Here is a 22,791-nt window from a genome sequence, read left to right as displayed (position 1 = left end):
ATCCTCCGTCTTGGGAGCTCTCCGAGAGGATTTCCTGCATATGTGCGGCCTCGTCCTTGAATGCCAACACCTGCCTACACTGTTAAACCATTTTGGATGCAACTCTTCCTGTCTGGATTTCATAATCCACGCTAATAGAAAAGCCATAAGGGTCGCAATGCAATCTTTCCTCAGTGACTCTGGGCCATCAGTATGCACACGAATCCCCAGCTGCTGTGCAAGAACGCCCTCGGTTGAGAGCTGATGGAGCCTAATTTGTCGGTTTGTTCACTCCGGGTTGGCCGGTCTTTTCTCCTCATCCTTCTACGTTACCTGGTTGGCAGGACGCGCATGCGCTGTGCGGCCATCGGCGGCCGGGCTCCCCCGCGGCCCTGCAGGGCCCTGCCCGCCTCTGGCAGCCCCACTCCCGCCGTTCAGTTGTTGTTTCTAATTTGTTGTGAGCACAAATAACGCAGCTCTGGGCAGAGCAAAACTAGACAGGCCCTGAGGGGGGATCACTCACTGATAGGTCAAACATTGGGCTTTGTGTTACAAGCTTCACAGTATCTATTTTGAAGGTTTCAAAATTTCTCTTGCTCCCTTCCTGGCCCTCTCTGGACTCTGGGCTGCTAAAATGCCCGGCTGGCTAACCGATGGGTCTCAGGTGCATCAGAGGAGGGGCTGCGGCGGGCCCAGGCAGCTGGCTTAGGGCCAGGTAAAATGTGTGGGGAGGGGCTCAGCGTCGGGCATCTGGGACGATGGGGCTGGGGGGCCAGGCGGTCTGTCCACGGTCACTCTGCAGTTCAGTGAGATGTGCTGCTGGCTCGGGAAAGCAGGCCGCCCTGGTCCTGGGGTGGCTGGTCTTGCCTGGACCTAGCGTGCTATCTGTCCTTTCCTGGACCATTCATTTATCCCAGCACCAGGCAGGTGTGAATTCTGGCCCCCCACTGTGGCTTGGAATAAACAGGTCTCTTCCCGGGCCTCAGTGTCCTATGCTGTAAAAAAAAAGGAAAAGTGACACCTGGGGGTGGGGGAGTGGAGGCAGGAGCACGCAACGTGGTAGAGGCTTTGCAAGGGTCATGGCACTCTTTCCCCCTCTCCTCCCTTGTCTTCCTTCCGGGAATAATGAAAATTGCATTGAACTCACTACTGAGAAACCTGGACTCTAGTCCCAGCTCCACCTTACTTCCCCGTGTGACCTTTCCCTCCCTGGGCCTCAGTTTCCCCTCCACATAAGCAGGAGCTTGAACAGCTCGACTTCTGAGGTCCCTCCCAGCTCCAGAATTCCAGCATTCTCCTTCTTTCCTCCTCCTCTTCCTCCTCCTGCTCCTCTCAGAGGTGGGAGTGTGCCCGTGTGTGTCTATGTGTGTGCATGTGTATGCACGTGTGTGTGTGCATGTACGTGTGTGTGTGTGTGTGTGTGTACTGGGGGCAGGGAAAGGGAGAGTCCTGCAGAAGATGGGGTGGCAGTTAGGAGAAAAGGGGACCAGGACTTCCCGAGCCAGTGGAGCTCAGAGCTTTCTCAGCAGCTAATGGCACTTGGGGCTGTTTAATCATTAAAGGGAAGGAACGAAGCCAGGAGCGCCTCAAAGTCCAGCCGGTGGTGAGTGACTCTAACGGAGGAGCATGGAGCTGGCAACAATGGGGCCTGGAGCGTCAGGAAATGGGGTCAGGACTGTGATAGCTCCACGCTCAGCCCTGGGCTCCAGCGTCACCCTGCACGCCTACGACATCACGGTCCTGGTTGTCTACTTCGTCTTTGTCATCTGTGTGGGGGTCTGGGTGAGTAGTTCCAGAGGTTGGGGCCTGGCAGGGCAGGTGGGGCAGGCTCTCATCTCTGGCTGGTGGTGGAGCTGGGGGCAGGGTGGGCAGAAGGAAGGCAGATCAGGGAAGCACAGGGCTAAGATGCAGAGGCCTTCAGAAATCCATCTCTCCATCTCTTTTATAGATGGGCAGACTGAGGCCCAGAGAGGGGTGTGACTTGCCTGAGGGCACACAGCAAGCTGAGGCTGGCCCAGGCAGGAACCCCCATCTCCCAACTCCTTGTTTCTATGCATCTGCTGCCTTGGGCCCCACCCGTCCCTGGCAGCCCAATCCCCAACCCTGCCCTCCTTCCCGTACCAAGATTGCCAACTCTGTGAATGCTCCACTCTTGGCCCACCCCACCCTCCACAGGTTGGTGTCTTGGCAAGGAGTAGTGCTTTCTAATGGAGCTGGGGTTCGTGTGCTCATGGGAAGGAAGCTAGGCGAGTCCAAAGGTCCTTCTGCTCTCCATTGTTCACCAGAGCCTCAGCCCTGGGGCAAGGGGCCAGGCTCTGAAGGCAGGGAGCCCTGAGTTCAGATCCCGGCTCTGACAGAGCCATGGAGCCCTGGGAACATGCAAATGCTCGGTGAGCCTCCGTTTTCTCGTGTGGACAGTGAGAACGATAAAGACTGCCCCACAGAGAGGTCATGGCCCTGAGTAACAGGACACATCGAAGCACCTGGCCCAGTGCCCTGCATTGCGGGCAACAATACCCAGCAGGTGTCATCACGGCCCCTTCGGGAGACGGGCCAGCCCCCTCAGATGCTGCTGGGCAGCAGTGATTCGAGTCCCAGCCCGTCGTGACCCCGTTACGGTGGCAGGGTCATGAACCCTCACTGGGCCTCAGTTCCCTCAGCCGTTCAGTGGGGTGAACAGTCCCTGCCTCCCAAGGCTGGTGTGAGGAAGAAATGGGCACACAGCTGATCACCGACTCCTGGCAGGAAAGGCACCAGCTCCTCAGTTACTTTGGACAAGTTGCTCCCTGACTCAGGCCTCAATTTCCTCATGTGTGAGAAGAATTCCTTCTGCTCATCTGGCCTGCCTGAGAGCTGGAGGTGACAGGTGAAGTTCAAGTAAAGGCTTCAGAAGCACCAGCCCCTCCCCCTCAACACACCCTAGTGACTAGGGACATTTCCTGAGGGGCAAAGAAGCCCCTTGTACATTTCTCTTTTCCCTTCTCCTTCAGGTATCTCTCCCATCTCTAGACCCAATCAGAGACCTGTTGGCTTCAGCATCTTTTTTTTTTTTTTAAGATTTTATTTATTTATTTGTCAGAGAGAGACAGAGAGAGCGAGCACACAAGGAGGGGGAGCGGCAGGCAGAGGGAGAAGCAGGCTCCGCACTGAGCAAGGAACCCGATGCGGGACTCGATTCCAAGACTCTGGGATCATGACCTGAGCCCAAGGCAGACGCTTAACCAACTGAGCCACCCGGGCATCCTGAGCGTTAGCATCTTAATAAAGTCTTCAAGTTTCTGCTTCCTGGCTCACTGCCCCGGCTCCCAGCCCTTGAGGCCCCAGAGGAAGTTCATTCACGTCCACTTTCCTCTTGTTCTTCAGAGGAGGGGTCTGTGCGGGCTCCTGAACAGGCTTCACAGCGTGGTCCCACTTCAGACCCGGGCAGGAGAAGCCCCAGACGGAGCCCTCCCTCTGCCTGGGGCTGCGGGGCTTTCTGCCGTCTGGGCCCCAGTGCAGGAGTCCTGCAGAAAGGAGGGAGGGGGCAGCCTCTATGCAAGCCCGAGAATCAGATACAAATCATTTCCTGAAACGAAGTTTGGACAGAGGGAGGGCTAGGGGGACAATAACCGTATCTTGCACACACGTCCAGCACAGTGCTGTTCGCGAAGGCTTTAACCTCTGTTGGCCCCTTGGCTCTTCACACCAGCCCCAGGGGACGAACAGTGAGGCCCAGAGAGAGGCTGTGTCCCTCCCAAAGGCGGGTAGAGTAAAACCAGTGAAACTGCCCATCTGGTTCTCATGGTATGGGTACCCCCCAGCACCTGAGCCCAGGAACAGGGAGCTGAGGCGGGGCAGAGGTGGGGGAGCTCGGGAGACCCTCACCTCTCTCCCCTTCCTTGCCAGTCATCGATTCGTGCAAGCCGAGGCACCATTGGTGGCTATTTCCTGGCGGGGAGGTCCATGAGCTGGTGGCCGGTGAGTAGATCGTCCTCCCTGTCCCCTCCCACCCCTGGATCCTCGTCTTGTCTTCTCTCGCCTGGACCAAGGTGGCAGCCCCCTGAGTGGGTTTCCTGGCTCTCTGGGCTCCTTCTCTGTGGCCCCCAGGCACCCCACAACCCAAGAGATCTTGCTAATGCACACCTCGGGTAGGTGCCTCCTAAGTGTGCGCCCTCAGCTGGACACTGCACCTACAGAAATAACCTAGAATGTTCCTGTCCCAGAGAAGCTCAAGTTAGCTGGGCAGACAGACTCACAGACAACAGGAGGGAAGCAGAGGGGCTGTGAGTGCCTCTGGGAAGCCTCTGACCTCAGCCAGGGGAGGTAGGAAGGAGACATATCTGCTTAGTACCGTGGAGCAGTGAGGTGAGGGGGATCACAGACATCAATCCCCAGCAACCTCAGGGAATCGATCCTGACACCTTTGCAAACCCCAGTCTCTTCTATCTGCCCACGTCACTTGTTCCTCTTGGTCCTCAAAACTGATCTCCTCTTCCTGAAATAGCACGGAGGGAGGTACGCCCTGCCTGGAAATCAAATCGTGGGATTGTCAGCCCTGTGGTGCTGAGGCTGTGACACGCCCAGTCACGCCCGGCTCACACACACGTGTGTGCATGCACTCACACACCACTAGCCACCCCTACACCCCGTCCTCGTTCTCACCACTTTCCCCACCCGCGCTGGTGACAGACTCCCTGAAGAGAAGAGGAGGTCCAGGACGCTGACAGAGCTCTCTGGAAGGTTCGAGTATCTGGGACAGGAGGAGGTAGGGGCAGGGAGCTCTCATGCCTTCAGCATGATAGAATCCCCAGGAGTGCAGGGGGCGGAGGGCCTGGCAGTTCACAGGGATGGTGACACTGGGTCCCTCAACAGGAGACAGCAAGCCACTCGGAGGCCATTCTGCTCAGCTGATACGTCCCCTCCCCACCGTCCCCCACCACAGCTCTGGAGATGAGTCAGTAGGGACAAGAAGCAGGAGGGAGTACCTCTCTGGTCCATTCCGGGAGGGTGACCAGGGGCTGGCCTGGGTGCCCGCCAGTCCTGCAGAGAGCAGATCTCCCTGCTCCGTGTGAAACTCTATGTCTCCCCGTAGGGGTGAGGAAGCAGGAGGGTGCTCCCAAGATGAGTGGCTGTGGAGCCGGGCAGCCCCCATGGGTGGGGCCGTGAGCTGGGCCTCCTGCATTGGGGCCTCCTGCACTGCTGAAGCCTGAGCAGAACCAGCCCTGCTTAGGGGGGTCTCCGTCCCATTTGCAGCCCTGGAGCTTGCATGTCTAGGTGTCCGGGTATCTGTGACAGAAGTCCCATAGCTTTGTGCCCCTCCCTACTAGGCCAGTCCTGAGAAGTGCCTCACTCCCCTCCCTGTACCCCAAAGAGAGTGTGTGGCTGGGAAGCCAAAAGCAGAAGGAGCAACAGCATCCCTGCTCCAGAGGGGCCTGTCTGGTCCCCCTGCCAGCCCTAATGGCCGATGTCTCCTTGAGTCGTGAGCTGGGAGCCCTGCGCTGAGCGGGGCCGAGGCCCCTCCCCACTCCGAGAGCAGCCTCGGGGAGGGCCCAGTGCTCTGTGCTCTGGCTAGGTGCTCCAGCCCAGCCCCGCCAGCATCCCCAGGACCACCTGAGTGTGAGCGTGTGAGTGTGTGTGTGTGTGTGTGAGTGTGTGTGTGTGGCAGCAGGCTGTGGCTTCAGCAATGAGCAACATCAGGCTGGTTGTAATCTCTGGGCCTTTATGTTCTAGGCGATCTGTTCTCTGAATGTCTCAGTACCTTTCCTTTCTTTTCACTTTCTATCGCCCAGCACCCCCAGAACAGGCAGTGGGAACAGGTGAGTCCCCACATTTTACAAGTGGAGAATCTGAGGATTTGCAAGAGGAAGTGATTTTATTAGGGTGATACAGGGAGCAAGCCCAGAGCCGAGCTCTTCCCCTCTGGCCCCGGTCGTGTCCCCAAGGCCTCGCCTCCGCCCAGGCCCCAGAGCGCCTCCCTCCGCCCCTTTCCCTGCCCAATGAAGGGGACCTCCCCAATCCCTCTCGTGGGGACTTCCCCTCCTCCCCTCAGCATCCTCGTCTCTGGAGGCCCCTAGATGGACGGCCCCAGTGCAGAGCCTTCTCCTTCCTACCTGACCCTGCTCTCCATGGCTTTCCCTCTTTCCCACTTGGCCACTCACTGCATGGCCTGAGGGCAGTGGCTTTATTTTCCCCAACATTATCTCCTTCCTCTGTAAATTGAAAAGATTAATGCTCATCTCTCGAAATGTTTATGCAGATTAAGTGTGTTGGTGCATATTAAATGCCTCGCACAGTGTCCGCATACAGTAGGTACTGAGTAAATGTCAGGTCCCTCCCTCCTCTCTGTGCTCCCTCACATACCCTCCTTCCTCTGATCTCAGATTTCCTGAGCCCGGCTCCTGCTCTGTCCACAGCTCCTGAAGCCCGTGGTCCTGGCTCCAGGCTGATTTGGATTAAAACTGACCCTGACCCTTGACCCCGCTTGTGCCCTGCAGATTGGAGCCTCTCTGATGTCCAGCAATGTGGGCAGTGGCTTGTTCATTGGCCTGGCTGGGACAGGAGCTGCTGGAGGCCTCGCTGTGGGCGGCTTCGAATGGAACGTAAGGAAGCTGGCCTGGAGGCTTCTCAGGGATAATGGAGGTCTGAAGCCCCCCTGCCCCCCCCATCCCAGGCTTTAGTGCTGAGGGGAACCTCGGAGGTGCCTGGGGAGGCTGCATGGTAAATACAGAACCCATTTTACAGATGAGGAAATCAAGGCCCGGAGGATGCAGAGGGACTCATCAGAGGTCACACAGCACTAAGATTAGGTCCCAGGTCCCTTGCTTCCCAGCTCAGTGCTCCCCGACATCATGATGTGGGGGAGGGGGCTGCCCCTCCATCTGCATCTAGGACATGGATACCTACTTCTCTCCACTCTCCAAGGCAACCTGGCTGCTTCTGGCCCTGGGCTGGATCTTCGTCCCCGTGTACATCGCCGCTGGTGTGGTCACAATGCCGCAGTACCTGAAGAAGCGATTCGGGGGCCAGAGGATCCAGGTGTACATGTCTGTCCTGTCTCTTATCCTCTACATCTTCACCAAGATTTCTGTGAGTACCCACTCCAGTGTGACCATCTTGTCTCTCTGAAAATGCTGAGTTTATTTTTTTTAAGAGTTTATTTATTAGAGAGAGAGAGAGAGCACGAGCAGGGCAAGGGGCAGAGGGAGAGGGAGAAGCAGACTCCCCGCTGAGCAGGGAACCTGATGCAGGACTCGATCCCAGGAACCTGATGCAGGACTCGATCCCAGGACCCTGGGATCATGACCTGAGCCGAAGGCAGATGCTTAACCAACTGAGACACCCAGGTGCCCAAAAATGCTGAGTTTACATCATGGCTTATTGCTGGATGTAGGGATGGATGGATGGATGGATAGATAGATAGATAATAGGTAGAAAGAAGGAAGGAAGGCAGGGAGGGAGGGAGGAAGAAGGGACGAATCCACATACCTTCAATGCAAGCCCTCGCTCAGCAGTGGAGTGATCACAGATGAATGAGAAATGTCTGTTGCGTAAATGATGTCCCTCTATTCAAAGAGTTCATCATCTAGAGCACATTCATTCATTTATCTTTCCGTTAATTGATTCTCCATTCAGCACCATGCACTGATTACCTAGAATGTTAGAGTTAGAAAGGTCCTTGTTCTTCCTCCACTGACCTACACCCAGAAAACAAACCTAGGGCAAATGGCTTGCCCATGTCCACACAGAACGTAGCCGTAGGACTGGAACTGAAGTTTGGGTCCCGTGCCCCGGGCCAGGGGTCCTTGCACACTGTCCCGTTGTAGCCCTGGGATGGGTTCATGAAACAACCGTGCAGTGGGGTCAGCAAGCAAGCACTGAAAGGGGCCAAGTCCGTGAGCTTCCAGGTCAAGAGTCGGGAAAACTGTACAGCGGCTTGTCCACCAATGCTTGAAAACGAGCCCAAGTCAGCTCAGGCAAAGGACGCTCTCCAAGTCCTCTAATAAACCCGAGCATGCAGAGCGTCCAGAAGTCCTCTCACTGGGCTCCCGGCCCGGCCCGTCAGCCAGGGCCCACCTGCAGCTGCACGGGCCTCTGCTCTGCTGGGGAGCAGGCAGCGAGCCTCTGGGTGCCTGCTCTCTCTTCTCTGACCCCTGCTCCCTGCTTCACCTCCTCTGTCTTCACTCCTTCACCCCTGCCTTCAGGGCAACAGACTCTCCTATCTGCACCACCAGCTGACATTGCTCCCTGTTTCAAAGTTTCATGTGGTGCTCCTTTGCTTAACAATCCCTATGGCTCCTCAGCGTCTGCAAGGTCAAGCCCATCCTCCTCAGCACGGCACTTGAGGCTCACCCTCATCATGTGATGAGGACTGACAGCACTTGATATCGCTGAGCAGGAGGCGACATACCCTGGTGGCCACAGTGAGGGCCTCAGGTGACCTGGACTCCTGGGTCCCGGCTCTCTGCAGACTGACATCTTCTCTGGAGCTCTCTTCATCCAGATGGCCTTGGGCTGGGACCTTTACCTCTCCACGGCGATGCTGCTGGTGGTGACAGCCGTCTACACCATTGCCGGTAGGGCCGAGGACAGGTCGCATCGGGGTGCGGGCACCGGGAGCAGAGACCGAAAGACAGGGAGAGGTGGAGAGGGATGCCTAGGGATGCAACAGTGAGCAGGGGTGCAGCTAGGAGACCGTCAATAGGACTGGAGTCACCAGGGACTGCTCCAGACAAAGCCACCAGCCCTCCTTCCCCTGTGTCCCCCAGAGCACCTCTCGCAGGCCTGGGCACATGGGACCCTGGCTCGTGGCTAAGTCAGCCTGCAAAGATGGGGAATTTCCATGGTGTTGGGAGGGGAGGGAGGGAGGCTTCCCGGTGGAGCTACCAGCACAGCAGAAGAATAGCCCTGGGATGTTAAAAACAACAAGAGCTAACTGAGGCACAGTGGCCACACTCAGGGGCCGCTGGGGAGAGAAAGAGCTAGACCAGAGTGCCTGCGGCTGGGACCGGCCAGTCGGGCGAAGGCAGGCGGCCGGAACCCACCTGCTAAGAGGGCTCCCTGATGTGGCCAAGCACAGGGCAGACACCCAGAGAGGAACCCCCTGTTGGTGCCGACTGATGAGCCCTCTCCTTGGGTCTGCAGGGGGCCTCAGGGCCGTGATCTACACAGATGCTCTGCAGACGGTGATCATGGTGGGGGGTGCCCTGGTCCTCATGTTTCTGGGTAAGGAAGAGACCTGAATACACCCCACCATCATGTAGAAATTGCTCTCTGATCTATCTTGGGCTTTCACCTCTGTGGTTTGATTGGAACTTTCCAGAGCATCCCACCACCCCCACCGCCAGGATGGGGTTACCAAAGAGCAGAGTTCTCACTACACCAACTAAGGGTCTGAGCCCCACATATCTCCCCCATTCCCAAGTCCCATACCAGTTCCAAGCCCCAGGGCCCCACATGGGACTGGAAGCCTGGGTAGGGGCAGGAGACCCCCAGTGGGTCTCAGGGCTGTGTCACTAACTGCCGTCTCTCTCCACAGGCTTTCAGGAGGTAGGCTGGTACCCAGGTCTGGAGCAGCGGTATAGACAGGCCATACCCCATGCCACAGTCCCCAATACCACCTGCCATCTCCCCCGGTCTGATGCCTTCCATATGCTCCGGGACCCTGTGAGCGGGGACATTCCTTGGCCAGGCCTCGTTTTCGGGCTCACAGTGCTGGCCACATGGTGCTGGTGCACGGACCAGGTGATGCCCCAGCCAGGCTTGGCCCAGCCCGTCACAACCTGGGGGCGCTCCCTGTGGGAAAACCATGCACCTAGACGCAGAGAGGGTCGGGGCTTGTTTCGGGACCACCTCAGGGCCCGCCTGTGACTGAGCTGAGCCCCACCTGACCTGGGTGGCCTGCCTCCACCCCTCCCTTTCCAGGTCATTGTGCAGAGGTCTCTCTCTGCCAAGAATCTGTCCCATGCCAAGGGGGGCTCCGTGCTGGGGGGCTACCTGAAGATCCTGCCCATGTTCTTCATCGTCATGCCCGGCATGATCAGCAGGGCCCTGTACCCAGGTAGGAGCTGGACGATGCTGCACTGGCAGTGGGGGTGAGGGGTGGGGAGGGGATGCCCGTGCTGTTTCTATTAAGATACATATGCGTTAGGCTTTGTGGGCCAAACATACAATAAGTATTTCAGAAGAAGAAATTGTATCTAAATGTCATGTTAAAATCCTATGCTCCCTTTATAAGGGAAAGACCAAAGAAGGCATTCTTGGTACCTTCCAAGGATTTTTACCTTTTAGCAAGATACAAGGCCTAAAACCCCCAGGAGTCTGTCAGGCTTTGCAGGGTAGTATGTGGTCAAGAGACTTACTGGAGACGGCTAAATCGTGTACCCAGACATCTGCCTGCCCCTTGACCCTCTGGCTCCTGCAAGAGATGCTGGTTCCTGCCAGAGTCACCAGGATACACTTTCCTGTAGTTTTGTTCCTGTTGGAAAGCAAATATTGGGCCAACCCAAGGAGGCACAGGAAGACTCGGCTCTGATGGCCATCACTTCTTCTATAGATGAGGTGGGCTGTGTCGACCCTGACGTTTGCCAAAGAATCTGCGGGGCCCGAGTGAGCTGCTCCAACATCGCCTACCCCAAGCTGGTCATAGCCCTCATGCCCGTCGGTGAGTCCTGTCTCCCCACGCCCCCCTTCACGCCATCCCCCGGCGTCCTCCAATCCCCGCTGCCCAGGAGGGGCTGCATTAACGGTGGGCATGGACAGGACTAGGGAATAAGAACCTTCGCCTCCACACCTCCTTCCCCCAACACACGCGAGCGTGCACACACACACATTCTCACAAGTGTCTATAAAGCACCCACTCTGGCTTTAATTGTGGAGATGCAGGGATGAAAGGCAGGCCCGAGCTCGGGCTTCATGCCATCCCCAGGACACCTGGGCTCACTGAGGACACAATGCTACGTCACCAGAGTGGGGACACAGTGGGGGTGAGGGAGCCCTAAGGAGACACCCGACCTGGCCCAGGGGAACATTGGAGAAGGTTTCCCAGAGGAGAGGAAATGGAGCTGAATCCCAAGGAACAAAGGAAGCAAGAGAAGGCCCCGGAGGAAGGTGCTGGCCTAGGTTTGTTTGGAACGCCTTGAGTCTTTCAGGGAGACCTCCAGGAGGTGATTAAATACTTGGACTGGGAGGAAAGAGGGCCGAGGTAGGGCTGACAGAGAGTGGTCTCCCCAGGGACACATGAGTGGTTGTTTCTAGAAGCTTGATCATTAGAGTCATAGAGACCTCAGATATCAGTAGGTTCCATCCTCCCCTGCTATGCAGGGGGAGAATAGGTCCAGAAAGGAAGGAACTAGTTTAAAGATCATACAGCTAGTTGCTTGCAGAACCAGGAAACAAACCCAGGCCTTCTGCCTCCCAGGCTGGGGCCTTAACCTGGCACCACCGTGTCCATGAAAAGGCACACAGACTGAAAACACTCCATTCTTAACAGGCACCCTCCTCCCCACCAGGGGCCCCTAACCAAGTGTCTACAAGCTCTGAAGCCCAGACTGAGGAGTCAAAACTGCAGGGTCACCTAGGCCCACCGCTCTTAGTGATGCAGATGAGGAGGCTGGGCCTGGACAGGGGCAGGGCAGGGGACTCACTCAGGGCCGCGGCGCTTATCCAGAAGCGGGCCTCCCGGTCTCCCGGATTCCTCATCCGCACAGATGGGAACCTCATGCAATAGCATCCCCACCCCCATAGCCCTGGCTCTGCTGGACTCTGTAGCCTCCGTGGCCCCTGGCAGAGCTGGCCTTCCCAGGCCGGCTGCCCATGGAGACCTCGCCTCTCCCCAGGTCTGCGGGGCCTGATGATCGCCGTGATCCTGGCCGCCCTCATGAGCTCACTCACCTCCATCTTCAACAGCAGCGGCACCTTGTTTGCCATCGACGTGTGGCTGCGCCTCCGAAAGAAGGCTACAGAGCAGGAGCTGATGGTGGTGGGCAGGTGCGCTGGCCCCTCCTTCTGGAGCACCCCCTCCCTGCAGGCAGAACCCCTCTCCCCTCTCCTCCTTGTCCTGGGCTGCCCTGGGGGCGGGCGGGGGGTGGGGGATGAGGTGGGGTCTGGGCCAGGCCTGGCAGTCAGAGCACCTGGTTCTAGCACCAACTTCCTACATGACCTTAGGTGAGTCCCTTCCCAACTCTGGACATTCCTCTGCTTCCAGAATAAGGAGAAAAAAAAAAGTCTCTTCCCGGTCTGTTCAACTTTCTCTTTCTCTGATTAACAGAGTAAGTGAGAGAAGCTGACAAAGCATTTAAGAAAGGGAAGGTGAACTGTATGGGGGGGCGGGTAGTTAGCAAGCAGCTCACCCCCAGGAGCTTTAGATCAGCCCAGCCTTTATCCCAGGAAAACAGAAAGCCTGTTAATTTACTCCATCAGACTCACCCTGAGCATCCCCCTTGCATCACAGCTTGTGCGGGGGACACCGGGGCGCCTGGTACTAGCCTGCCCTGAGGGCTGCTCCTGGCAACAGGAGCGCAGGTAATGCAGCGTGGGGCTGCCTCAGCCGGGAAGTTTGCAGGAAGGCTGTCTCCAGTGGACGCAGAGCCTTGAACGGCAAGCTGGAGAACTTGAACTTTATCTTCTTGGTTTTGATTTTGTGCTTTTCAAAGTATCACTTGGTGGCTTATTTTCTTTTTCTCCCTAGGCTTGTAGTTTACACTGGGTTAAGGGGCACTTTCCGAACTCTTTGCTTCATAATTTAAGGCTCCGTGACTCAGGTGTCTGGACTAACACGCAGGGCCTGAGCATTTAAGGATCTGCGAGGGGAGGGATGAGCAGCTACCACTTGGGTAGCTGCCTCTCTAGTGGGGCCTGATGGGGAAGATGTGGGAGGGAGAGGAGAGGTGAGGACAAGTGCGTTGAGGCATTTCCAAAGACCGCTCCTTCGTTCTTGTACTCAGCAGGTTCCACGGCCATTTATTTCATCTATCAGTGGGATTTGAGCACCATCTGCTGGCCATGTGCATTATTGCATCCAAGAAAAGTTTTCAACTTGTTCACACAAAATCATAAGAGAGTGCTTTAGGGTACTTGGGCCTGAGCCAGGATCAGTTGAGGGGCAGTCAGGAGGACAAGGTGGAGTCCCCACTCTGAGCTAAATGCCAATATAAGGGAGCAGTGGGTTAGAACTGGAGGAGCACAAAGAAGCGAAAAGTCTCTGGAACTAAAGCCATCCTAGAGAAGGGGGCTGTCCTGCACGGGTTTGGGATGCGAAAGAGAAGAAAGGGCATCCAAGCCAAGACCAGAGGCCATTTACTGAAGTGGGGGGTGTTGTAAAAAGTATGGCTTTCTCCCTGAAGAGCAGGTGGCCTACATGACCTCACAGACCCCAATTCAAAAATCCTGGGTTTCTTGGATTCTGGAATTCTGCTATTCTGGGATTTTAGAGGCCTAAATTTCTGGAATCTTAGCATTTCCAGTCTCCTAGCATTCTCTGATTCAGTGACCATGCATTCCTTTCCCTTTTCCCTTCCCGGTTTCTGTGTCCCCCCTTTGCCCCCCACCCCATGCCAGTGCCGCCCTGAGCGTTCCTCACAGTGCCCTGTGCCCTCCTTACAGAGTGTTTGTGGTGTTCCTGGTTGTCATCAGCATCCTCTGGATCCCCATCATCCAAAGCTCCAACAGCGGGCAGCTCTTCGACTACATCCAGTCTGTCACCAGCTACCTGGCCCCGCCTATCACCGCCCTCTTCCTGCTGGCCATTTTCTGCAAGAGGGTCACAGAGCCTGTGAGTGCAACAGGGACCCTGTCTCTCCCTGTATGCCCGAGGGTCAGGAGGTCCGGTCTGTCTGTAGCCTGGTGTCTCCCTGGGACATATCAGACACACACACTGCCTCCTTTAGGCTTCCGTCTCCCCATCCATAGCGTCGGGTTTTGATTCATTCATTCACTTGACAAACATTCATTGATCCTATTATGGAAGCTTCTAGATGCAATGGTTTACGAGGTTCATGTAGGTCCACCATCACTGGGCCAGATGGGAGGAAAGATGACTCAATAAGAAATAAGAATAAAGTCTAATGGCTGCTGTGAGAGTGGGGGTCAGGGGTACCTAACCCATGGGATGCCTGGGAGGGGGCCAGGGAAGCCTTCCTGGAGGAAGTGACATCTGATCCTAGACCGGATTAATGGGGAAGAGAAAAATGTTCCTGACACATGGAAGTGTGTGTAAAAGGCCAGGACAGACGGGAGGATCTCTGGGGTCTGTTCCCTCTCTAACCCCGTAAGGTTCTGTATGTAGGCAAAATACCAGCCACAGATGACCCCGCACATGCTTCATTCACACAACTGCTGAAAGGCCTGGGAGGAGCTAGAGGTTCCAGGACCATTGCCTTGGTTACCCCCAGGAGAGCCTAGAAAAGAGGGGCCCGATTCTGCTGGCTGTGCTTTGGGGGCTAAAGGATGTCATGGACACAACTCCGCAGGGGCCACAGGAAAGCTCAAAGTCATTGCAAAGGACATCTCAGAAGCCCCTTTCCCCAGGGAGTACCCAGGCCACTTGTCGACTGTTTCTGGACGTCTAACCTCCCTGCTGATCATGATGGTGCACAGCACGGCTCGGCTCGGCTGAATTCTGGGTGTTTATGCTCATTCCAGAATTTTTTTTTTAAGATTTTATTTATTTATTTGACAGAGAGAGACAAAATGAAAGAAGGAACACAAGCAGGGGGAGTGGGAGAGGGAGAAGCAGGCCTCCTGCGGAGCGGGGAGCCCGATGAGGGGCTCGATCCCAGGACCCTGGGATCATGACCTGAGCCAAAGGCAGATGCTTAATGACTGAGCCACCCAGGCACTCCTCATTCCAGAATTCTTGGTATCAGGATCGGCATCTCATTTTTGAAAATGGGGTATTTTGAAAATGGGCCCTCTGACCCTCACATACAGGGAACAGATATAGGTCTGGGTCAAGTGGTGTTATAAACAAGATAGGGGAGGTGCCAGAGCTTGGCTTTGCTTTGCTTTACTTTGCTTTGTTTTTCTTTCTTTCTTCTTTCTTTCTTTCTTCTTTCTTTCTTTCTTTCTTTCTTTCTTTCTTTCTTTCTTTCTTTCTTTCTTCTTTCTTTCTTTCTAAAGAGCTCTATTCTGATTTTTTATTTATTATAACGGAAAATCAGGATGGGGGATCCTGGTTTTCCCTGCTCATTGCAAAAGCATATTCCATTCTAGTTGAATACTAAGCATCTATACTTAGTATATACTAATTTCTCTTACCATTGCGCATGAGAAAACTCCAAGCCAGTGAGGTTGAGTCACTATTTCAATCATTCTGGAACAGAGCCAGGATCCAAATCCTCGTCTATCTGATTCTGGAGCCTGTGCCCTCCCCAGGGCACCACTCTGCCTGCCTTTAAGTTCAGACAAAGCCTCAGCATTAACAGGGAGCTCGCTAAGGTGGGCCTGCAAACACTGTAACAGACCGTGGCTTAGGCTTGCTCGGGCCTCCCATGTCTACCCTCTCTCCACAGGGAGCCTTCTGGGGCCTCATCTTTGGCCTGGTTGTGGGGCTTCTGCGCATGATCCTGGAGTTCTCCTACCCCGTGCCAGCCTGTGGGGAGGTGGACCAGAGGCCGGCCGTGCTGAAGGACTTCCACTACCTCTACTTTGCCCTCCTGCTCTGTGGGCTCACTGCTGTCGTCATTGTCGCCATCAGCCTCTGTACCACTCCCATCCCTGAGGAAAAGGCAAGTGGAGTGCTTGCGCTGGGGCTCCTCAAAATGCTGTCCCTACCCCCGGGGCCTGGGATTCGACCCCTGAATTTCATTCCAGCGGGTTGTCTCCTCTGTGGCCATACACACGTCCTTGGGAACGGGGAGCTCACTGGATTAGTCAATCCCAGGTGAAAAGTAATTCATTCAATTGGAAAATTACTCCGGGAGCACCTCGTGTGCCAGGCACTATGCTAGGGTTACAAAGACGATGGTCCCTGCCAGCGACTTTTGGGGACAGACACCAACGCCAACAGTTAGTCTACCGCGAGAAAGTGCAGAAGGACCAGGCTCAAAGGGAGGGGCTGAGCACCGGGGGTGGGGCAGTCACCCTTGCGGGGCTGCAGAGGGCTCCCCGACAAGGTCACTTGGAGCTGGTCCTAGAAGAAGGAGGAAGGCTTCGTTGGCCAGTCAAGAACCAGGTAGATGAGAAAAGACACAGAGTCTCCCAGAGCAAGCGCTCCCCTCTCGCACGCTGACAGATTTTGCAGTCCTCAGTCATGGAAGCTGTCTTTTGAAACCTTTCATCTTTACATCATGGGCGGTCATGACGCGGCCCCGCCATCTGTGGGACTTCAACAACTGAAGTTTATTTTCTCACAGTCTGGAGGCAAGAAGTCTGAGATCAGGGTGTTGGCAGAGTTCTTTCCGCCGAGGCCCCCCTCCTTGGCTTGCAGATGTCTGTCTTCGCCTCTCTGTCGTCACCCCGTCTTCCCCTGAGTGTCTGTGTCCTAATCTCCTCTTCTTAAAAGGACGCCAGTTGTATTGGATTAGGGTCACTCTAATGTCCTCATTTAACCTTAATGACCACTTTAAAGGCCTTATCTGCACATACAGTCACATTCTGAAGTCCTGGAGGGGTTAGAATTCAGCCCAGAATAGAGCCCATGCCAGAAGCTAGTCCCTGAAACATTGGGTGAAAGGCATTACTAACATCCCTGGAGAGTTTGCAAAACCACTTTAGACCCTTGATGTCACTAATTCCTCCTACAAACAGAGGAGCCAAGAGAGGTGGGTCTCTCTGGTGGCTCACTCCAGAAGTGATCTCTCCCCACTGCTTGAATCTTCAGCTTCTCCGTTGTCTGCTGCCTCACTCCCACACAGAAGTGTCTCCCACTCGAAACCCCCTCCCCGGACCCCGGCCCTCCCTAGGTACGCTGCCTCCCGCTGGGCTCCTCAACAGCCGACTTTGCAGGGTGATCACTCGCAGCCTTCACTTCCCACCTCTTGTCTCCTTCTCATCCAGTCTGGCTGATGTCCCCCCTTCCCCCGAAATTGCTCTCACCAAGACCCCAATAACCTTCTTGTTGCTAGAAATTAACGATCATTCCCCCATCTTCGTCCTCAGTGAGTTCTGAGGAGAACCAGCCACCACGGATCACTTCCTGCGTCCTGAAGACCTCTCTTCTGCTCACGTCCATGACACATGCCCCTCCAGTTTGGTTTTCAGTGTCCCTTAGGGTCCCACTTATGACCTAAAACCCTTCTCACCCCACACTGTCACTGAGCTGTCCTATCCATACCCGGGAACTCAACAATCCTCTACAGGAAGATGAAACTCCATTCTCTCTCTCGCCCAAGATTCAAACCCAAATCCAGCTGCCTCCCATGACATAAAGAGACACCACCCATACACGGCTAATGACACATTGTGTAAGTATGAAGTCACATTTGCTAAGAGGTACTTTCAAGTGGAGAAGCAGTCCAGGATCTCCTGAGACCGTACAAAGACGTAGATGGAAGCCAGCGGAAGGGTCCTGGAGGATGGTCGCTCATCCTGGGCTGCTGGACGTGCCTGTAGGAATTTGGGCTGCTGGACGTGCCTGTAGGAATTTGGGCTGCTGGACGTGCCTGTAGGAATTTGGCAGCAGGGCAGGGTTTACCTGGGCCAATATGTAACCAAGAGCTGCTGGGCCAGGAAAAGAGTTTTTTGGAAAGGAGACAGTACAGAGCTCAGATAGTCCTGGTTGGGTCCAACCAACTTCAGCTAGAGAACTTGCTGGATTTTCTGCTGCGCCACCAAAAAGGGAGAAGAGAGAAAGCCACCAGGGCTGTCCAGGGGACGCGGGCTTGCTGCTCCGTCCCTGGAGAGAGACGTCCCTGCCGCTCTGTGGCAGCAGGCTCTGCAGGTACTCTGTAGGCAGACTCTTCGAGCTCGTCCGCCACCTACCTGATGGTCCAAGGCAGGAACCTAAGAGCCATGTTCGCTGCTCCCTCACCTGAAGACCACCCCCTTCTCCTCCCCCAGATGCTCTGTATTTCTTGCTCTGCTGTTCCAACAGCCTACAGCCTGAATCCCTTCAATTCACTCTGAGAGATCTTTCTAAATCCAACTTAGAGTCTCTTCCTTTTGTCTAAAGTCTGCAGGGCCTCTCCATTGCCTATGAGTTTCTTTTTAAGAGTATCAGCTCCACAACCCTACCTTGGAAGCCTTCTGTCATGGGGCACCTGCCTCCCTGTCTGGCTTCTTTCTTCCCAAGCTATGAGCATGGAGCCTGGAGCAAGTGCTCAGGGGGAGCAGGTGCTCAGGGGGCGCAGCTTTTCAAAGGAAAGGGCATTCGGGCTGAGAGCCAGGCATCCTGACTCGGTCCTGTGCCTGTTCCTTACGCTCCTCACTGCTCTGCCGGCCTCCTGTGAAGGGGAGTCCTCTTGTTCCACAGTAAGACTACGCCCAAGGGTATCCGAGTCAAGCAGTATTTTCTTTCCCTCCAGCTTGCTCGCCTGACGTGGTGGACACGGAACTGTCCCCACCCTGAGCTGGAGAAGGAGGCCCCGGAGGGCACGCCTGGGACATCAGAGATGCCATCTGGGGTGAGCCCTCCAGGAGATGGAGGGAGAGAGAGCTCCAACCAGGGCCAGGACCAGCATGGAGGTAGGCTGGGGGCATGCTGGGGGGCACACATCACAGAGGAGTAATGGGGATGCCATGTCATGGGGCCCCAGAGACCCTCCTTTGGGGTTCCCTGGGGATGGGGTCTCTGAGGGATGCCAAAAAAATGACCATTCCTCCCTTCCCGCATGGCTATTAAACTATTTGAGAAATAAGACAAATAAGGAAGGCAGATAGGAGCCAAAATATAGGTAGAAAGATTTTGTTTGTATCTGTGGGGAGGTGCGTTTCCTTATGGTGAAGCCCGGAGTTAGACAGAGGTGCCCATCAGCCTCCTACCCCTGTGAGCCCAACATTGACAAGGAGGAGGGAGGGACACAACCAAGCATGCCCCCTCCATGCTTCCCAAATCTACCAGGAGGGGAGTCCCCTCTCTTCCCCTGGGTTGAATGAGTCTAAGGACAGAAAAATCAAAGAGTGTTACGCTGAGTTCCCTCCAGATGGAAGGAAACATGAGGCACATCAAAGAAACTGGCCCCACTTTATTATTTACTTATTTCCCATGGGGCTTAAAAATTCTGCCTAATTCTGTCCCTCACGGGATAAGAGCAGCCCTGGGTCCATACAGTTCTGTCCATCTTCATAAGGTTCCTCCAGCCTGACAGCCGTTCCTATAGGTATCGTCCTTGAGCTGCTGATGGGCCATGTACGTTTTGCCTCGTAGAGGTTCTTACATGTGTTAGAATAGTACCTTAGTGAGATGTACTCCAAGGTCACACAGTCTCTAAAGTTGAAAATTGGCATAAGACATGATGTTGCTGCTTTAGACATAATGCAACTATAACCTTCCTACAGCGTGGTTAAATAACCATGTTAGAATAGTCTGATATAATGACATTATAGAGATTTCCTAAATTATAAAATTCCTAAGGGAAAATTATAGTCAAAAAAGTTAAATCAGGTTGCAAGTTAAAGCCCCAAATCAATTTCTCTTGCCCTCAGGAATTAATAACTTAACGACATTTAAGTCCTAAATTTACTTCCTGCCTCAGAGGGAACCCCACCACCTGGGTGGAGTTGGGGTGCCTTTGTCAGCTGCCTTCTCCTTCAGGGCCTCAACAATGTCTTAGTTCCATTCCCAGCCTCTGGTGTCCACACCTTTAATAACTCATGTAAGTCAAGAGCATAGGTAAGATCGTCAAAGTGCCGGTTGTCGGACCTGAACAGGTCCCTCATCTTTGCCAGGTTCGTGGGGTGGGGGGACGGCTTTTGCTCCCCTGAGGCCTGAGAAATTGCCCACCTTTCCTGATTCCCTCCACTTTGCTAAGGCCCTGCCTAGAGAAGCAGCCAGGTGCCTAGAGTTAATGACATCATAAGCTCCAGCATCCCACCAAGATCGAACACTCCCATCTTCTTGCCCCAGCTGCAGCAGTTAAAAGCCAGTGGTCCACTATAAAAAGCTATGCGTAATGGAGAATGTAACCCTTTACAAAATTCCAAGGTCAAAACCCACATAGGCTGACTTCAGAAAGCACCACTAAAGCTCAAAGTCAACATCCTCCCCCGCCCCCTTGTCTAATCAGTTGCCCCAATACTTCCAGTGTGTTTTGCTTTGCACAATGTGACCCCTTGTCTCTTTTTCAAGCTTTGTGGTCCATGCACCAGATGGGGTCTCAAAACAGTTTCTCCCCCCATCATGGCAAGAACCAGGTCTTGCCCCTATAAAATGTATGGCAGGGAGGAATCGCAGGCCCTTCTAGGGAGGTAGATCCAAGAGAAGAAAGGGATGGGGAGAAGCTAGGAAGGTAGCTTCAGTGGGAGGAGAAAGGGCACCACTCACGCTGTCCTGGCGGAACCCCAGCATGAGATAGATGGACACGATCGATCGTTGAGGCTTTCCCTGGCTGGCCCCTTGCCGCAGGGCAGGGCCTGTCCCTTGAGAAGCAGAGAAACATCTGCTCCCTGTGGGGGGCTTTCTCCCCACAAGACGAAGGAGCACTTCCCACTCCTACAAGGCAGCCTCTGGAATCCCCCTCTCAAAAGGCCCACGGGCAGATGAAATCTCATCCGTGTTGTCCTCAGGTTAAACAGCAAAATGATAGTGTAGTTTTGTGTCCTAAAAAAAAAAAAAAATTTTAAGGACAGCCAAATAGATCTGAAAGAAGTGTACACATCCAGGTTGTAGACTGACTTAGATGGACTGGATCACCAATAACCACCTAGTGACTTCTGAGCCTCGGAATTGGCATGTGACGCCCTGTGCATCATCTGCTTCTGAGCGCAGCCCTGAGAATCAGAAGAGAGTTCTTGGATAGGCTTGTAAAATACTAAGACCTAGTACACTTGAAATGCCACACGCCTGGTATTGCTTAGTGCAGCCTTATCGCTGTGTGACCTCAAGCAGGTCCCTTCCTTTCTCTGAGCCTTTCCCCTCCTGGGTAAGGAGGGAGCAGGACCAGATGGTCTCTTGATGGGACCAGAGATTGCACTCTGTCGTCACACTGAGCTTACCAGGTACCAAGTTCCAAAGTCATTAAGATGATAAAGCATTTCCAGTGGGTTCTGTCCAACCTCAATGAAATATTAATTTTATTTTAATATGCTGTCTGCTAATGCAAAAAAACCCCAACTTTAAAAATACTTTATTACCTCCTTTAAGCTTAGTTTTCAAAGAACTGAGCTACCCTTTAACCTCAAAACAGCCCCATCCTGGTGCTGGGGAGCCAGGTCCGCACAGGCTCAGTCTCATGCATGTTTAGAACCTTATAGTCCCCAGAGCCTCTCCCTGCTGCTCCAGCATGGGTCACTTTTCAAAATGCTAGCAAATGTCCATTCTCACCTGATGCTCAAAGCAATCTGGAGAAGAACCGAGCATCACAGTTAACCTGTTTGAGAGAGAAGCTGCAGCTCAGAGAAGCCGAGTGGGTGACTTGCACAGGACCTCAGGCAGACCAGCACGGAGCGGGAAAGTGGTTCCCAGCCGTCCTGGGAGAGATCGCGCCCCGCTCCATCCTTGTGCTCTGAATTAGGATGAGCCTCATCATCCTCACCCCGTCCCCACTACCTGCATCACTGAGAGGCTCTGCTGGATGACTGGACGCTGGGGCCACAGCTCTGTCCCAGTCCCAGCTGTGCGCCCAGTCTGTAAGCTCCCAGCAAGGCCCAGTGCCACCTGCCTTTCTTTCTGTGCTCTCCCCACCACCCTGCCTTCCGTGTCTCACCGGCTCCCCCTCCCCTGCCCCCTGTCACTCCCCTGTCTGCCACCTGGCCTCACCTCCCCCTCCCCTTCTGCTTCCCCCCCCCCACTGCGGTCTTCAGCCCCACGCAGGCGGTGGGGCCGGCTGCTGTGGGACTGGTTCTGTGGGCTGGCCGGCCACCCCGAGCCCACGCTGAGCCCTGAGGAGATGGCCACACACCAGTGGGAGCTGACCAGCATTGCCGAGGAGCCGCTCTGGAGAAGCGTCTGCGACGTCAATGCCATCCTGCTGCTGGCCATCAACATCTTCCTCTGGGGCTATTTTGCCTGACTCCGCAGACCTGGCTTCAGTGGAGACAGAGTAAACTGGACTGGAGCCGGGCCAGTTCATCTTGCTGTGAAAACCGGGGACCACTGAGGCTGAGCCGGCAGGGGCCCCTGGCCCAACCTGCACACTGGCCATGTGGGGAAAGGGAGACCAGAGAGGGCTCTGGGTTTGCTCAGGGCCACACAGCAGGACTCGCACCCAGGTCTTCTGACTCCAGCTCTTTTTCCATTATACTGCCCTACGTTCCTACCCTCAGAAACACAGTCTCCACCCTCTTGGTGCTTCTATTTAGGAGCTTTTACTATACATGTATTTTGAGGCTTAAAAAAGTGGAAGATATAAGAAAAGGGGTTGCAAGAACATTGCAAAAGTCCAAGTGCATCTTTGCTCACCTGTATCCCTTCCCTCCACCCTTTGTCCTCCCCTCCCTACCTAGTTCCCAACCCCTAGTCATCTATTTCTGGCAGGCATCGACCCAGGAGGGCCTTTACTTCCACTGCCAGACCCCAGGGAGTGAGGGACCAGGGTGGAATGTAAGCATGGTGACAGATGGTGTTTGGGCAGGGAGCTCTGGGGGGCTCTCCTGGGTGCCACTCAAATTCTGCCCCTTCCCACCGTCACTTCCAAACACGTGGAGTTCCACGGCCTTGAGGCATTTAATGTACTTGCCACACTGGGTCAGGATCCCACTCCTGCTCCCACACCCTCTGGACCTGCCTCTGTGGCCGTACTG

At 54.8% G+C, this 22,791-nt stretch overlaps 1 protein-coding gene across 1 annotated transcript; it reads left to right on the top strand.

The window, feature by feature from the left end:
- The first annotated feature begins 1,614 nt into the window (after nucleotides 1-1,614).
- On the top strand, nucleotides 1,615-22,076 carry SLC5A9 (solute carrier family 5 member 9). Its single transcript, XM_045895422.1, has 14 exons — nucleotides 1,615-1,761; nucleotides 3,865-3,936; nucleotides 6,453-6,557; nucleotides 6,880-7,044; nucleotides 8,426-8,531; nucleotides 9,100-9,180; nucleotides 9,494-9,699; nucleotides 9,880-10,015; nucleotides 10,511-10,618; nucleotides 11,793-11,943; nucleotides 13,558-13,726; nucleotides 15,465-15,680; nucleotides 18,417-18,576; nucleotides 21,853-22,076. Exons 1-14 carry the CDS (start codon nucleotides 1,621-1,623, stop codon nucleotides 22,059-22,061), a joined length of 2,025 nt encoding a protein of 674 aa, XP_045751378.1. The 5' UTR covers nucleotides 1,615-1,620; the 3' UTR covers nucleotides 22,062-22,076.
- The last annotated feature ends 715 nt before the right edge of the window (nucleotides 22,077-22,791 follow it).

The sequence above is a fragment of the Mirounga angustirostris genome, unplaced genomic scaffold (genome assembly GCF_029215605.1).
Source record: "Mirounga angustirostris isolate CCGP_5_RB_7025 unplaced genomic scaffold, mMirAng1.0.hap1 SCAF_4, whole genome shotgun sequence".
NCBI lineage: Eukaryota > Metazoa > Chordata > Mammalia > Carnivora > Phocidae > Mirounga > Mirounga angustirostris.
This window is presented reverse-complemented; position numbering and strand designations above follow the sequence as displayed.